This window comes from Pelophylax lessonae (assembly GCF_965119305.1).
Source record: "Pelophylax lessonae genome assembly, chromosome: 2".
Classification (NCBI taxonomy): Eukaryota; Metazoa; Chordata; class Amphibia; order Anura; family Ranidae; genus Pelophylax; species Pelophylax lessonae.
In genome coordinates this window covers 410567222-410583990 of record NC_138769.1, presented here as the reverse complement: position 1 = coordinate 410583990, position 16769 = coordinate 410567222, and the positions used below count along the sequence as shown (strand labels likewise).

The 16769-nt window shown below is 41.4% G+C and overlaps 1 protein-coding gene across 2 annotated transcripts in view; it reads right to left on the bottom strand.

Annotated features, from left to right (window-relative positions):
- SPNS2 (SPNS lysolipid transporter 2, sphingosine-1-phosphate) overlaps positions 1-15781 on the bottom strand; it is a 181580-nt gene extending 165799 nt beyond the window's left edge. For both annotated transcript variants that reach the window (XM_082245211.1, XM_082245212.1), the window contains exon 1: positions 15391-15781. In XM_082245211.1, the coding sequence (XP_082101337.1) occupies positions 15391-15658 (268 nt within the window). In that variant the 5' untranslated portion in view covers positions 15659-15781. The remainder of the gene's footprint in view (positions 1-15390) is intronic.
- Between the last annotated feature and the right edge of the window lie 988 nt (positions 15782-16769).

Below are 16769 nucleotides of genomic sequence, written 5' to 3'. Positions count from 1 at the left end.
TTACAATTTTTTATTATATATATATATATATATATATATATATATATATATATATATATATATATATATATATAAAAATAAAAACTGTCAATTTCGGTTTCAGCCAAGTGCATCCTGACGTTCCGGTTTCGGCACCAGAACTTTTATTTTGGTGCACAACTACCAAATACTATTTTACCAAAATATATTTATATAGACAAATTTTTCACTGATGTAAATACTAGGTCAAAAGTAGATTGCCTATTTTAAAGAGCACATGCTAACCTAAGTGTACAGCATACCTACAGTATAATATGAATGAATATTTACAGTACTTGAGGTTATGATACACAAGTCATATACAGTACAAGCCCTCTCTCATGTATTGCCTTCATTCCAGACAGTAGAATCGTCCATTGGCTTTGCCCTAATAATCAAGAATCCGGAATGCAGTCCTTCCTGTTATGAACGTAAACTTTGTGAATTGTTGTGGGTCGTGGTGACATAGTAGTGATAACCAGATATCTCTATCCCTGTAACTTTGTTTTTTTAAATATATCAAAAGTTTTACGTCTTTTGAGACACCCACTGTGTTTTAGATAGCATTATTAAAGCCTACCTAAACGACACTTAAATTAATGCAAGGTATATGAAGGAGTAACAGGTGATCAGAAGCATTCCAAACACATTCCATATTTAAAAAGGAAGACATTCCTTTCTAGTGATGTATGTTCCCTTCTACTAAACAACAGCCTAATGTATAGACATTTGTGTGCACGTTCCGCGTGGCGCATAAAAAAAAAAACACTTCACATATGTTTTGTGGAGGTTTAGCAGGTCATTGTCAGACTACTTGGTAAACTACATTTTTAGAAGAAGTTTGAACAACCAAACCCTTACTGTATTACTGAACACTGTGAAGTTGATTTACTAAAAGCAAATAGGCTGTTAATTTCACAAGGGATTTTTTTTTTTAGTTTGGAGAATGTGCTGGAAATTTACTTTGCAAAGAATACTAAAAGATGTGCAATAAAATAATAAAATATTTTTTTGCTTGCACATGCTGGCTTCACCTCATGTACTAATCTAAAAGAAAATTGCACTGAACAGTGAAAATTCTCTTGCAAAAAAAAACAGCCTGTTTGCCTTTAGTAAATCAACCCCTATATCTTTATAGCTGGTATAATAACAAAAGTATTGTTTTATGGCCCATTCACACCAGATGCAATGTGATGCATTTGATTGCATTTTTTTACTACACTCCAACTGCATAGACAGTCCAAAATTCAAGTTATCCTATGGACATCATTCTCGCTATTGCAGTGCAGTGTAGTGAAAAAAGTAAAGCTAGCTGCATTTTTCCGCATTGCAAATGCACAGAAACACACACAAATGCATGTAAATGCGCAAAACACGCTGCAATGCAGTGCACATAAAAGCCCAAAGAAGAAAGAAGATGGAAGTGGCCTCAAAGAAAATGCAAGCTTAGAAAAAATGCACCACAAATGTGAGTAAAAACACACGTCAAATGCACATCACTGCGCATGGAAATACGCATAGTGAATGCACAATTTCTGATGTAAATGGGCCCTTTATTATGTTAATAACATGAAGAAAAATGGTATGCTAACCTAAAATGTCTAGGTAGCAGACCTTTTCATTCTGCCTACTCTAAAAAGAAAAGATGCAACAAAACTGCAACATGACTACCTAAGTTTACTTCTGTTTCACAGATTCTGGGAGCTTTGGCACCCCCAGGAACCCTCTGCATGTGTTTTATTTTATAAGGTTGAGAATTACAAGCAGTCAGCATTCTGTAGACAAATGAGAGAAGTGCAGGTTATATTAATATTTTCAGCCTTACATTTGATCTTTATCAAAATTTTCTGTAATATCTATTGCCATATATTAGTTTCATGGCAAAACATTATATACAGTATATTATTGTACAATAATAAAATAGATTCATAGAAGACCCCAAAAACTTTTTTACAGGTTAGGTGTTTGACTGTTCGGCAGACTCGTGTGTGCAAATGCCTTCTGTTTTTTAGTGCAAGGTTGTCTAGGAACACAACATCAACTGTATCTTTCTTACCCACTAAAGTAAAATCAATCAACCACAATTCCCATTGTGAGCAGATCACAGCTCTGGAATTGCTCTACAGTCAACCAAGGTACAGAGAAGAAAATTTGTTTTCCCTTTGCTTCCTTGCCATGGTGAACAGATTTGAAGTGGCATGTTTAGGCCCCTTTCAGACGGAGCGGAATCGGTCAACTGGATCCACCTGCTCAGCGGGGCATCATCCTGCTGATCTCCACTGAGAAGATGGATGACAGGTCTGTGTCTATGCAGAGCGCACACAGAATCAGCCCGTTGTCCTCTATGGGCTGTCATATGGAAATGGACTGCCTGTCCGTTTTCATCCGACTGTCATCCAATCCGTTGGACGGATGGTCAACGTATTTTTATTTTTTTCTTCAAACTTAAGTTTTATTATAAAGCAGAATGAGTTATAAACTCATACAGAAAAACAAAAAATATCAGAGGTAGCGAGTTACAATCATAACAAAGTAATGTAGAATCATACAGGATATGGTCTCAAACATGAATGGTCTTCAAAATATAATTTGACAACAATATGGTGAAAGATTGTGCAATTGTAACCGTTCACCGAGGGTATCTAGAGAAGAGAACCAGACGAGGGACTCAGAAACTTTGCTCAGATACGAACCACACACAGAGAGTTGCGCCAACCTCCTCACGCAGTAGAAGTCACCTGAATGGCCTTCCCTTCCTCAGAATAGATAAACATGTTCCAGGGTGTCCGGGTGTGTGTCTAGACCTCTCACTTTTGTCGGGCTGTCAGAATCAGGTGCTCCATTTTATTTAGTTCCTTTACCTTCCTCCACCACATGCCAATAGTTGGGGGCTGTGTCTGTTTCCAGGTGAGGGGGATGCAGGACTTAGCCGCATTCAGAAGGTATCTGAGAATAGATTTCCTATAGATCATGGCAGGAATTGTGGAAACATGCAATAGAAAGAATTCTGGATCATCAGGGACACTGTGGTTCGTAACTTTTTGGGTGATCCTACTAACCTCTCTTCAGAAACTTGTCAGCTTAGAACAGGACCAGAAGATATGCAACAGAGTCCAGTGAACGTATTTTTAGCAGACCGGAGCTGACATGCGGCACTCCATAGAGAATAATGGGTGGTCCAAATGGGTCCGCCTGAAAAACAGACAGGCAGACCAGTTTGGTCTGCTTGTGTGAACGGAGCCAACATTAACCTGTCATATAGGTAGCTAAATGTGAAAATTTCATGGAAAAATAAATAAGCAGAGAACCCTTTCAGTGAAAAATGCTTGTCCGAATAATTAATATCTAAAATACAGGCAGGTGATATAATTTGTAAAGCTTTTCCTAGAAAAAGTGAGCTTGGGTCTACCTCTCCCACCTCTTGCTGGTCAAATCAAGCACCCCATCATATTGAAGGACCAATGGGAATACTTGAGGTTGAGGAAATGTGGAGTTAAGTACAACTTTGATACCAAAAGTCAATATTTGCATATAATTCAACGGATTATTCCTCTGGTGGTAAAAATTGTCTGGATAGATGGTTCTCAGGTTGTTTGAATTCTCTGTGCATTCTTACATGATATGGTCCTTTTAATTTAAGCATGAATAATATTGTGTTTTGCCCAATTCCTAAATCCTTTCTACAGCACTTACAGCTGTCTAAGCATGTAGTTCAGACATGTTGAACTAGTATTTTATGGGACACATGTGGCCCTCTCACTCCTCCTCTATGGAGGACAGCACTTACAGCTGTCTAAGGATGTTTTTACACTAGCACTTTTGGTGCGCACCCGGGTTCGATTGATGTCAGGATTCGGTTCTTTTTGATGATGTGAACAGTCTTTGAACTCGGGTGCGCACCTGCGAACCGTACCCGAGTCCACTTACAAAGGGTGGTCTGGGGTACGGTTCATGTGAACTCCAGTATGGTTCGCTTCTGATGAGAACGCAATCGTACCAAAGCGAGCAGTTCTATCCATTTTGGCACCTTCTCGTTTACAGCGGTTGCCAAGCAACATGAGTATGTGCCGGCTGCAGCTTGATGACACAAGTGTACCGCCGTTCGGATACAAGAAATCAAATGTGAACACAGTCCATCGGGGGCAGGGGGAGGGGGGAGCAATCGAACTCGGGTTCGGACCAGGCAATCGCACCAAGTGTGAAAACACCCTAAGCCTGTAGTTCAGACCTGTTGAACTAGTATTTTATGGGACACATGTGGCCCTCTCACTCCTCCTCTATGGAGGACAGCACTTACAGCTGTCTAAGCCTGTAGTCCAGACATGTTGAACTAGTATTTTATGGGACACATGTGGCCCTCTCACTCCTCCTTTGTAGAGGACAGCACTTACAGCTGTCTAAGCCTGTAGTCCAGACATGTTGAACTAGTATTTTATGGGACACATGTGGCCCTCTCACTCCTCCTTTGTAGAGGACAGCACTTACAGCTGTCTAAGCCTGTAGTTCAGACATGTTGAACTAGTATTTTATGGGACACATGTGGCCCTCTCACTCCTCCTCTGTGGCCAATAGTGGTTTAAGGATTGAATAAAGCTAATGCACCCCCAGCAGTTCTCCAGTTGATAATATACATTTCCTTACATAATTTAGCAACTAAATACTTCAGAAAAAATCATATGGGCCAATTTCTCAGTGAATAAACATTGTAAATTGCAATTTTTATTCTAGTGTTGCACTCCTAAGTGTCAATCTTTTTACGTAATAGGGTAGGAGCGGCGCTTTGTAGACATAATGCAGCCCGCAGTACAAGGTCAAACCCTTGAAACTTTAGTCCTCTTATTTCGGCCCACTGTTTCATCTGAGTTCTGATCGATCTAGATCTTTGGCAAATTCAAAACTATTTGGCTCTAGAAACAACATCGACATGAGCTCAGAAAAGCAGAAATATGATGTCATATTGTGTTTTCTGTCTAATAAAAAGGAAGAGAAGTCTGACTGAATGGCATTTGATACATGAATGCTCACATCCTAGTAGGGTGCATGTTTATGATTATGAGCACTCCAGATACACATAGAGGGTTAGATAACACCCACCAGAAAAAAATTCAGCTCAGCAGGTAGCATTTTTTTTCTAACACAATTTTTATGAGGTATTTTAAACCAAAAGTGACCAAAAAGCCATCCGAAATAAAGAAAATTTTCAGTCCAGCTACATGGTCTATCCAAAGGAACAATTAAGCTTATTTCAATTCATTAAATCTAGAATGGTGAGCACAGTGTCTTAGTGGTTACCATTCCTGCCTTGCATCACTAGAGTCCTGAATTTGAATCCCAACCAGGATATTACCAGCATTGAGTTTTCATGTTCTCCCTGTGCCTGTGTGGGTTTCCTCTGGGTACCCTGGTTTCCTCTCACACTCCTAAGACATGCTGGTAGGTTATACAGCTCCTGTCTAAATTGGCCCTAGTATGTGTATGTATGTAAGATAGGAACTTTAGATTGTGAGGGCAGGAAATTATGTGAATGTACAATTGTAAAGTATTGTGAAAAATGTTGGTGATGTATAAATACCTGTAATAAACCCTAAACTAGCAGTCACATTTTAGCATCTATAGACATCTCTAACTAACATAACTGCTTCAATAAACTCAGGACAAAACTCCTCCAGAATACAGACCACACACAATTTTGATATTAATATACAGGTAGATACACTGTAACTTCTTGTATGCTCAAATAGCCACCTAAAAATAGATGAAGTTACTTTCAGGGCACTTAATGGAAAATTCCCTAGGTGTACAATTATGACACTGCCTGTAGTTCCCTAAGGAAGCGTAGTAATATTAATGTTTGGGAATCATTATTAGCCTGTTTCTGTGGCAACCAGCAGAAGCTATGTTCTCATGTTATTTAAAAGCAAATCACAAAAGAGACCAAAGATTAGTATTGTTTCCAAATTTGAAAGAAAATGTGCTTAGTGTGATGGTGTCCTGTCTACAGCTAAAGAAAAAGCATACATCTTAGAGAGCTGTGATTTTTTTTTCATATGATGTTATGTTTCTAAATGTAGCACTTTTAACCATAATGATCATTTTGGGGCTCATTCACACCAGCAGCATTGGGCTGCATTGGCTATTGCATTCCCAAATCAAGAACAGGACAATTTACCGTATGTTCTATGAGTTCAGCTCATAAAACCTGCTGCCTTGGTGTACATTGAAAATAAAAAAAAATAGGAGATGTTGCATTTTCCTCACAGTGCGTTCTGATGTGCTATAACATATATAATGTCAATACATTACAGCAATGTAAAAAAAATTAAAAAATAAATCAACGATGTTCATAAATGTGTACATTGTAGCATGGCCTATTGAAAGTTAAGATGCAAATAAATAAAATGAACAGGCCTAGAATCAACAGGAAACAATATATACCGTATATATATAGAGAGAGAGAGAGAGAGAGAGAGCGAGCAAGAGCGAGAGGAGATTTTTTTACTGTGTGTATGTTTGTATTTATATATATATATATATATATATACAGTAATCCCCGGCTACATCGCGGTTCAGTTTTTGCGGTCCCGGTAATTCGCGGTTTTTTTTGTAATGTTATTTTACTATGTAAATCATTAAAAATGAAATATTTTTGTGTTTTTCATAGCTCTTGCTCTGTCTCTAAGTATCTTTTATGTGTTTAAATTAGTTTCTATTGTTTTAAAAGTGTGTTTAAAGACCTTAAAATGCTTTTACACGTACAGTGACAGTAAAAAAATCATGCCTACAATGCATTTTAATAGGGTTTTTCTATTTCGCGGAATTTCACTTTTCGCGGCTGGGTCCGGAACGTAACCCCCGCAATGGAGGGGGGTTTACTGTATATATATATATATATATATATATATATACACACACACACACATACACTCTTCTGGGAAGGCTGTCCACAAGATTTAGGAGTGTGTCTATGGGAATGTTTGACCATTCCTCCAGAAGCACATTTGTAAGGTCAGGCGTTAGGCACGGATGTTGGACAAGAAGAAGCCTGGCTTGCAGTCTCCGCTCTGATTCATCCCAAAGGTGTTCTGTCGGGTTGAGTTCAGGACTCTGTGCAGGCCACTCAACTTCCTCAACCCCAAACTAACTTATCCATGTCCTTATGGACCTTGCTTTATGCACTGGTCCAAATCATTTGGTGGAGGGGGGATTATGGTGTGGGATTGTTTTTCAGGGGTTAGGCTTGGCCCCTTAGTTCCAGTGAAGGGAACTCTTAAGCCATCAGCATACCAAGACATTTTGGACAATTTCATGCTCCCAACTTTGTGGGAACAGTTTGGGGATGGCTCCTTCCTGTTCCAACATGACTACACAGCAGTGCCCAAAGCAAGGTCCATAAAGACATTGATCATCGAGTTTGGGGTGGAGGACCTTGACTGGCCTGCACAGAGTCCTGACCTCAACCCAATAGAACACCTTTGGGAGGAAGGCACACTCCTAAACCTTGTGGACAGTGTTCCCAGAAGAATTGAAGCTGTTATAGCTGCAAAGGGTAGGCCAACCTTACGGACTAAGATGCCATTAAAGTTCATGTGTGTGGAAAGGCAGGCATCTCAATACTTTTGACAATATAGTATATATGTTTTCATATTTAACACATTTCCAACCAGGGTTTGGTTTATTTATCACTATAGAGGGGGATAGGACGCAACTTATCACTACAGCTCCCTGAGCACAGTATTTTTATATTATTATTTTGAGGTCTTGCAAATTGTTAAATTGTTTCCACTTAGGACTCATGTATAAAAATTAGTGTAAAACAAGAACATTTCTGGCTGCCCATAACAAACAAACAACTCCTAACTATCAGAATCAGTTCAATTGATTGTTTGCCATTGACAACAAGAAATGTATCTCCAGATCTGTGGCTTCTTTTGATATGTGCTCTTCACTGAAGGCAACCTATGTCTATGCATTTTTCCCATCACAGGCTAAGTTTGAATTGCCAAAGTTTGTGACAGGCCTACTTTAAGTAAAGTTATTTCAAATTCCTAAGAATAATATAACACACTCTAAAAAAAATCCCTAGTAAATTCCATGTTATGGAATTTTTTACTCTCCATAAAAGTTTGTGACACTCTGCATATCTATCATTCTTAAGTAGTTTTCTCTGTAAACATACAGGCCTTCATAAGCATTAGAAAGATTCCCACACATTGTCACAGGGTCATGAAAAGGGTTAATAATATATAACTCATTGTGTCAATATATTCAATTTTTACATTAACTAAGACTCAGAAACGTGTAGCTCTGCAGCAGTTGTTCAGGTCGTGTACAGGGCTCCATTCGCACTTCCCGTAGCAGAAATGTGGCTTCCGACTTGAGATTTTTTTGGGACAGTTTACACGCATTTCTACGCGACACACATAGGGAAGCCCATTTGCTAGAATTGGCTGCCCTATACGCCTTTGATGTGCAAAAGAAACTCCTGCACCTTTTTTGGGCAACAAACTTTGTGCAATTTTTTCCACATGTTTTGCTGCGATTTCTGCACGTTTTAGTTGCAAAATCGCACCGTATTCGGGGTGCCATGAAAAATTAATGACACCCAAATGTGCATCACGCGTTCTGCTGTGTTTTTAGCGTGATTTGAATTCCAAATCACTAGGTGTGAATGGGGCCCAAGAAGCAAAAGAATAAACTCAATCAGGCCACATTCACACTTGAAGTTTCAAAACGCACAGGAAACGTGAAAAACACACTGCACTCATCGCACTTGCACTACCATTAGTTGGTTATGGCAACCAAAATGTGATTAGTAGACGCACATTTTGTTGCGCTACAAATGAGCCAAATCACGCGCTGCAAAAAAACATCCTCCTTTCCGTCATACTGTGGTACATTATCCTCCTTTCCGTCATACTGTGGTACATTATCCTCCTTTCCGTCATACTGTGGTACATTATCCTCCTTTCCTTCATACTGTGGTACATTATCCTCCTTTCCTTCATAATGTGGTACATTATCCTCCGTTCCTTCATACTGTGGTACATTATACTCCTTTCCTTCATACTGTGGTACATTATCCTCCTTTCCGTCATACTGTGGTACATTATCCTCCTTTCCTTCATACTGTGGTACATCATCATCCTTTCCTTCATACTGTGATACATCAGCCTCCTTTCCTTCATACTGTGATACATCAGCCTCCTTTCCTTCATACTGTGGTACGTCATCCTCCTTTCCTTCATACTGTGGTACGTCATCCTCCTTTCCTTTATACTGTGATACATCATCCTCCTTTCCTTCATACTGTGGTCCGTCATCCTCCTTTCCTTCATACTGTGGTACGTCATCCTCCTTTCCTTTATACTGTGATACATCATCCTCCTTTCCTTCATACTGTGATACATCATCCTCCTTTCCTTCATACTGTGGTACACCATCCTCCTTTCCTGCATACTGTGATACATCATCCTCCTTTCTTTTATACGGTGGTACATTATCCTCCTTTCCATCATACTGTGATACATCAGCCTCCTTTCCTTCATCCTGTGATACATCATCCTCCTTTCCTTCATACGGTGGTACACCATCCTCCTTTCCTTCATACGGTGGTACACCATCCTCCTTTCCTTCGTACTGTGATACATCATCCTCCTTTCCATCATCCTCCTTTCCCTCATACTGTGGTACATCATCCTCCTTTCCTTCATACTGTGGTACATCATCCTCCTTTCCTTCATACTGTGGTACATTATCATCCTTTCCTTCATACTGTGATGCATTATCCTCCTTTCCTTCATACTGTGGTACATTATCCTCCCTTCCTTCATACTGTGGTACATTATCCTCCTTTCCTTCATACTGTGGTACATTATCCTCCCTTCCTTCATACTGTGGTACATTATCCTCCTTTCCTTCATACTGTGGTACATCATCCTCCCTTCCTTCATACTGTGGTACATTATCCTCCTTTTCATCATACTGTGGTACATTATCCTCCTTTCCATCATACTGTGGTACATTATCCTCCTTTCCATCATACTGTGGTACATTATCCTCCTTTCCTTCATACTGTGGTACATTATCCTCCTTTCCTTCATACTGTGGTACATTATCGTCCCTTCCTTCATAATGTGATACATCATCCTCCTTTCCTTCATACTGTGATACATTATAACTATATGTATCTCTGAAATGACCTTTGTGGAGTTTGCAGGAAGTTTAGATGACATAATTGTCACTGTTCATTTTTAACTAAGAACATCACACAATTAACAGGAGACCATGGCAGCGTGATAAATATTGGAATATTTATACCACGAGGTAGAAGAAAGCTGGGAAACACTATCCATCGAATCTACACAGCAATTTTCATTGAATTGCATTTCCACACACCACATTAACCACAAAGGAAGCCCCCAGTGACAGCTCTGCATCCCAGCAGAGGTAATGACGTGTCACTAGAACCATCCATAGAAACACTCATCATTGCATATGATCTTGTACAAAATCAATGACTCTTGCAAACATTGTTGCCGCAATAATGTGCAGAATAGTAGATCACTCCTGACGACTGTTCCAAAAAAAATAAAAGGTAATTGTAATGCAGTATGTTGATCTGAAGATTAGACAGTAAATAAAATGTGCATTGTTACCCAACGATTGACTTCCTAAGCGGCGGAAGTTAATTTTTGTAAATAAAAACACAATAGTTAGGCTTGTTTTACTTGGCCTCAAGCTAAAAAACATAAGGGCTATGGTATCTGTGGGTGTCAGCCACACTGAATGTGGAAGTGTCAGTACTCGGCATTCCTGTGCTAGCAATGCTATGACTGTATAAAAATGCCATTTGCACTTACATACAAAAGGTCAATGGCACAGGCAATCAAACCCCAATATAAATCAATACACAGTATGTAATATACAGGCGAGAATCAAAAAAATGTAAAAAATAACATAGGAAGCTTTTTAGTAGGTTACAGCTAAGCGAAGATCATCCCTTCAAGGAATAGAACATGCTATTATACACTTGTGGTGTCTTCGCTCACTCACACCCATACCCCCCCCTGGGATGGGGCAGGCTTTCATCTTGGTTTACACATGGTCAAAAACCTTGAGATGCCATTTGGGCTCTGAAATTTACATGTGGCTACAAGAACTGGCAAACTCTACACAAGAGTCTTCCAGCAGGATATAGGCTATACATACTCTGGTGCTTCACCTGCTGGCAATATCCGGCAATATACACTCCAAGGTTGCATATAACAGACGCACAATATTCATTTAGCTTAATCCATTTTCTTGGCAGATGTGTAGCTCTGTGTTTTTTTTTTATAACATAATTATAAAAAAACAGCATACAATTTCAGCCTTCCATTTAAAATCTATCAGCCTGTGTCCGTATCCTTTAGCTGTAAAATGCAATAACCTGGAATAGGCAAAACACACCAGCCTTATGCTTTGGCATGATGTTACGCATTTTTAATATCTACAATGGTGGTCACGCTTGATACTTTGCCAACTAAGCAAAAACTGTACATTCTCCATAGACGTTTATAAACACACTATGGTTTCTACGACTGGATCACAAGAACAAAACTATGCACATGAGCTTGATTATCTGCATTTTCTTTATATAATACTGAACACGAAGCTTGGAGTGAAATCCTGCAGTGATGCAAAAGGCTTATGCCCATGTGCCACATTATATCAACATTCAGCAGGAAGATAATAGAAGCAGATTTTCTGATTACTTTCTGTACAACCGTAGTATGTGTTTTACTGTTTTATTCTGGAATGCCTGTGTTCATACTAAAATACTCCAAAATGTAGAATACATCTAAAACTGAAATGACCTTGAGCGCTGCTGCCTTCCAATTGTTGAATGCCTTTAGGGCTTCATATAAAAGAAGACAAGTTTGTCCTGCCGACACCTCTAGGTACAGGTGCAGGAAACCTTTTTACCCCAGAGGAACCAATAAAATAGTCTTCATGCCCTGGGGAACCGCTGCTAATACCAAATAATTGGGGGTCAGTGGCAACTAAAACCTCTTGGATTGGTAGTCAGTGGGAGTAATGCCCCTTACATTGGGAGTCAGTGGGAGGAATGCCCCTTACATGTGGGGTCAGTGGGAGGAATGCCCCTTACATTGGGGGTCAGTGGGAGGAATGTCCCTTACATTGGGGGTCAGTGGGAGGAATGCCCCTTACATTGGGGGTCAGTGGGAGGAATGCCCCTTACATTGGGGGTCAGTGAGAGGAATGCCCCGTACATGTGGGGTCAGTGGGAGGAATGCCCCTTACATTGAGGGTCAGTTGGAGGAATGCCCCTTACATTGGGGGTCAGTTGGAGGAATACCCTTACATTGGAGGTCAGTAGGAGAATAGCCCCTTATATTGGGGGTCAGTGGGAGGAATGCCCCTTACATTGGGGGTCAGTGGGATGAATGCCCCTTACAATGGGGGGGGGGGGGGGTCATTAGGAAGAATGTCTATTACATTGGGGGTTGGTTGGAAGAATGTCCCTTACATTGATTGTCAGTAAGAAATATGATCATTACATCGATTGCCAGTGGGAAAAATGGCCCTTATATTGGTGGTCAGTGGGAAGAATATTCCTTACATTGGTGGTTAGTAGGAAGAATACCCCTTACATTAGTAGAAAGTGGGAAGAATGATCCTTATATTGGTAGTCAGTGGGAACAATACCCCTTACATTGGTAGTCAGTGGGAACAATACCCCTTACATTGGTAGTCAGTGGGAACAATACCCCTTACATTGGTAGTCAGTGGGAACAATACCCCTTACATTGGTAGTCAGTGGGAACAATACCCCTTACATTGGTGGTCAGTGGAAAGAATGCCCCTTACATTGATGGTCAGTGGAAAGAATGCTCCTAACTTTGGTGGTCAGTGAGGGGAATGCCCCTCACATTGGTGGTCAGTGGGAAGAATACCCCTCACATTGGGGGTCAGTGGGAAGAATGCCCCATACATTGGGGGTCAGTAAGAAGAATGCCTCTTACATTTGTGGTCAGTGGAAAGAGTGCCCCCTACATTAATTGTCAGAAGGAAGTATGATCATTACATTAATTGTCAGTGGGAAGAATGCCCCTTATATTGGTGGTTAGTAGGAAGAATGCCCCGTACATTGGTGGTCAGGGGGAAGAATGCCCCTTACATTGGTGGTCAGGGGGAAGAATGTCCCTTACATTGGTGGTCAGTAGGAAGAATGTCCCTTACATTGGTGGTCAGGGGGAAGAATGTCCCTTACATTGGTGGTCAGGGGGAACAATGTCCCTTACATTGGAGGTCAGGGGGAAGAATGTCCCTTACATTGGTGGTCAGGGGGAAGAATGTCCCTTACATTGGTGGTTAGTAGGAAGAACGTCCTTTACATTGGTGGTCAGTAGAAAGAATGTCCCTTACATTGGTGGTCAGTAGGAAGAATGTCCCTTACATTGGTGGTTAGTAGGAAGAATGTCCCTTACATTGGTGGTTAGTAGGAAGAATGTCCCTTACATTGGTGGTCAGTGGGAAGAATGTCCCTTACATTGGTGGTCAGTGGGAAGAATGTCCCTTACATTGGTAATCAGTGGGAAGAATGTCCCTTACATTGGTGGTCAGTGGGAAGAATGTCCCTTACATTGGTAATCAGTGGGAAGAATGTCCCTTACATTGGTAATCAGTGGGAAGAATGTCCCTTACATTGGTGGTTAGTAGGAAGAATGCTCCCTGCATTGGTGGTTAGTAGGAAGAATGCCCCTTACATTGGTGGACAGGGGGAAGAATGTCCCTTACATTGGTGGTCAGTGGGAAGAATGTCCCTTACATTGGTAATCAGTGGGAAGAATGTCCCTTACATTGGTGGTCAGGGGGAAGAATGTCCCTTACATTGGTAATCAGTGGGAAGAATGTCCCTTACATTGGTGGTTAGTAGGAAGAATGCTCCCTGCATTGGTGGTTAGTAGGAAGAATGCCCCTTACATTGGTGGACAGGGGGAAGAATGTCCCTTACATTGGTGGTCAGTGGGAAGAATGTCCCTTACATTGGTAATCAGTGGGAAGAATGTCCCTTACATTGGTGGTCAGGGGGAAGAATGTCCCTTACATTGGTAATCAGTTGGAAGAATGTCCCTTACATTGGTAATCAGTGGGAAGAATGTCCCTTACATTGGTAATCAGTGGGAAGAATGTCCCTTACATTGGTGGTCAGGGGGAAGAATGTCCCTTACATTGGTGGTCAGGGGGAAGAATGTCCCTTACATTGGTAATCAGTGGGAAGAATGTCCCTGACATTGGTGGTCAGTAGGAAGAATGCCCCTTACATTGGTGGTCAGTGGGAAGAATGTCCCTTACATTGGTAATCAGTGGGAAGAATGTCCCTTACATTGGTGGTCAGGGGGAAGAATGTCCCTTACATTGGTGGTCAGGGGGAAGAATGTCCCTTACATTGGTGGTCAGTGGGAAGAATGTCCCTTACATTGGTAATCAGTGGGAAGAATGTCCCTGACATTGGTGGTCAGTAGGAAGAATGCCCCTTACATTGGTGGTCAGGGGGAAGAATGTCCCATACATTGGTGGTCAGTGGGAAGAATGTCCCTTACATTGTTTATCAGTGGGAAGAATGTCCCTTACATTGGTAATCAGTGGGAAGAATGTCCCTGACATTGGTGGTCAGTAGGAAGAATGCCCCTTACATTGGTAATCAGTGGGAAGAATGTCCCTAACATTGGTGGTCAGTAGGAAGAATGTCCCTTACATTGGCGGTCAGTGGGAAGAATGTCCCTAACATTGGTGGTCAGTAGGAAGAATGCCCCTTACATTGGTAATCAGTGGGAAGAATGTCCCTAACATTGGTGGTCAGTAGGAAGAATGCACCCTCCCAGATAGGTAAAAAGATAATTTAAGCCACTGGCTCTGTCTGGTGGCACTGGTCCTGGCACCATCAGATTGGAAGGTCAATCAGCCACAGCAGATCTTCATATAGTACCTTCTGGAGGATCTCTGGCTGATAATGGCTGGGGTAAGGAAACACTATGGATACATATTTGTAGAAAGGATCACATCCATAACAAGCTGATTCACTATTTACAAAACAGGTTAAACAAATATGATGGAACGGTTCCCCACCTAATAATTGGAAATGCTGGCTGAATGGCATTATATTATAGAACAAAAGACAGACATTGTATAGAGATTTCATTCAAACACATGGCTGCCTGTATCCATGATAGGATCCTAATATAAAGCTATTGGATGGAAGGATCCGTATGTACACGTGCTGGGCTATGTGATGAGTGGGGTGGAGGGTGAGCTGACATGGTGGGGCTCTCTATATATACAAACTCCATGCGGCTGCCCATCACTCACCTGCCACGGTGTACCTATCCAGGTAATTCAGCACATTGCCCACACTGAGGATGCCAGCTGCGGCCACCCTGGCTCTCTTGATATTGGGGACATGCTCCTTGTTGTCCAGGCTGTCTTTATGGATCTCTGGGGACTTCCTCTCCAGCATGGGGGGTGCAGGGCTCATCCTTCCAGACAATGTCTCCACTCCTCCATCCTCTGCTCCTGGCATACAGTCCTGGCTACCACTGCCAGCCGTGCCCGCTCCATCACTCTCCAGGCACATCATCAGCTGCTGCCCGGAGCTCCTCCACTGATTCCGGGCAGCTGAATGGAAGAGAGTCACTGTGCCGACCGTCCCTGTCCTCCTCACTGACTCAATGCAACAAAGCAGCCCGGGCTGGAAGGGATAGTACAACGCTTCAGCTGCACATCGCTGGCTGCCTGCAATGATCTGACACTTGACAGCTCCCTCCTCCTCCTTCTACTGACACTGCTCCTCCACTAACTGCTCCTCTACTGCCTCCTCTACTGACACTGCTCCTCCTGTCTCCTCCACTGCAGAGGTGTGTGACTCTCAGGGCACTCCAGGCTGGGAGGAGGCTCCGCCCACATATACTGCTGGAGAACACAGCCACTCCACACCTGACTACTCATCCACTCATTACTATCAGAGCTCCGGGAAGGAACTGCGCCACCTGCTGCCCCATCCATTCATCTACATCTCATCACTATCTATCTATCTATCTATCTATCTGTCCGTCCGTCCGTCCGTCCGTCCGTCCGTCCGTCCGTCCGTCCGTCCGTCCGTCCGTCCGTCCGTCCGTCCGTCCGTCTATCTATCTATCTATCTATCTATCTATCTATCTATCTATCTATCTATCTTATTCTATCCATCCATCCATCCATCCATCCATCCATCCATCTATCTATCTATCTATCTATTGGGTGTCTGTCTGTCTGACTATCTATCTATTTATTGGGTGTCTCTGTCTGTCTATCTGTCTGTCTATCTTCTATTGGGTGTCTATCTATCTATCTATCTATCTATCTATCTATCTATCTATCTATCTATCTATCTATCTATCTATCTATCTATCTATCTATTGGGTGTCTGTCTATCTATCTATCTATCTATCTATCTATCTATCTATCTATCTATCTATCTATCTATCTATCTATCTATCTATCTATCTATCTAGTGTCTGTCTGTCTGTCTGACTATCTATCTATCTATTTATTGGGTGTCTCTGTCTGTCTATCTTCTATTGGGTGTCTATCTATCTATCTATCTATCTATCTATCTATCTATCTATCTATCTATCTATCTATCTATCTATCTATCTATCTATCTATCTATCTATCTATCTATCTATCGGGTGTCTCTGTCTATCTATCTA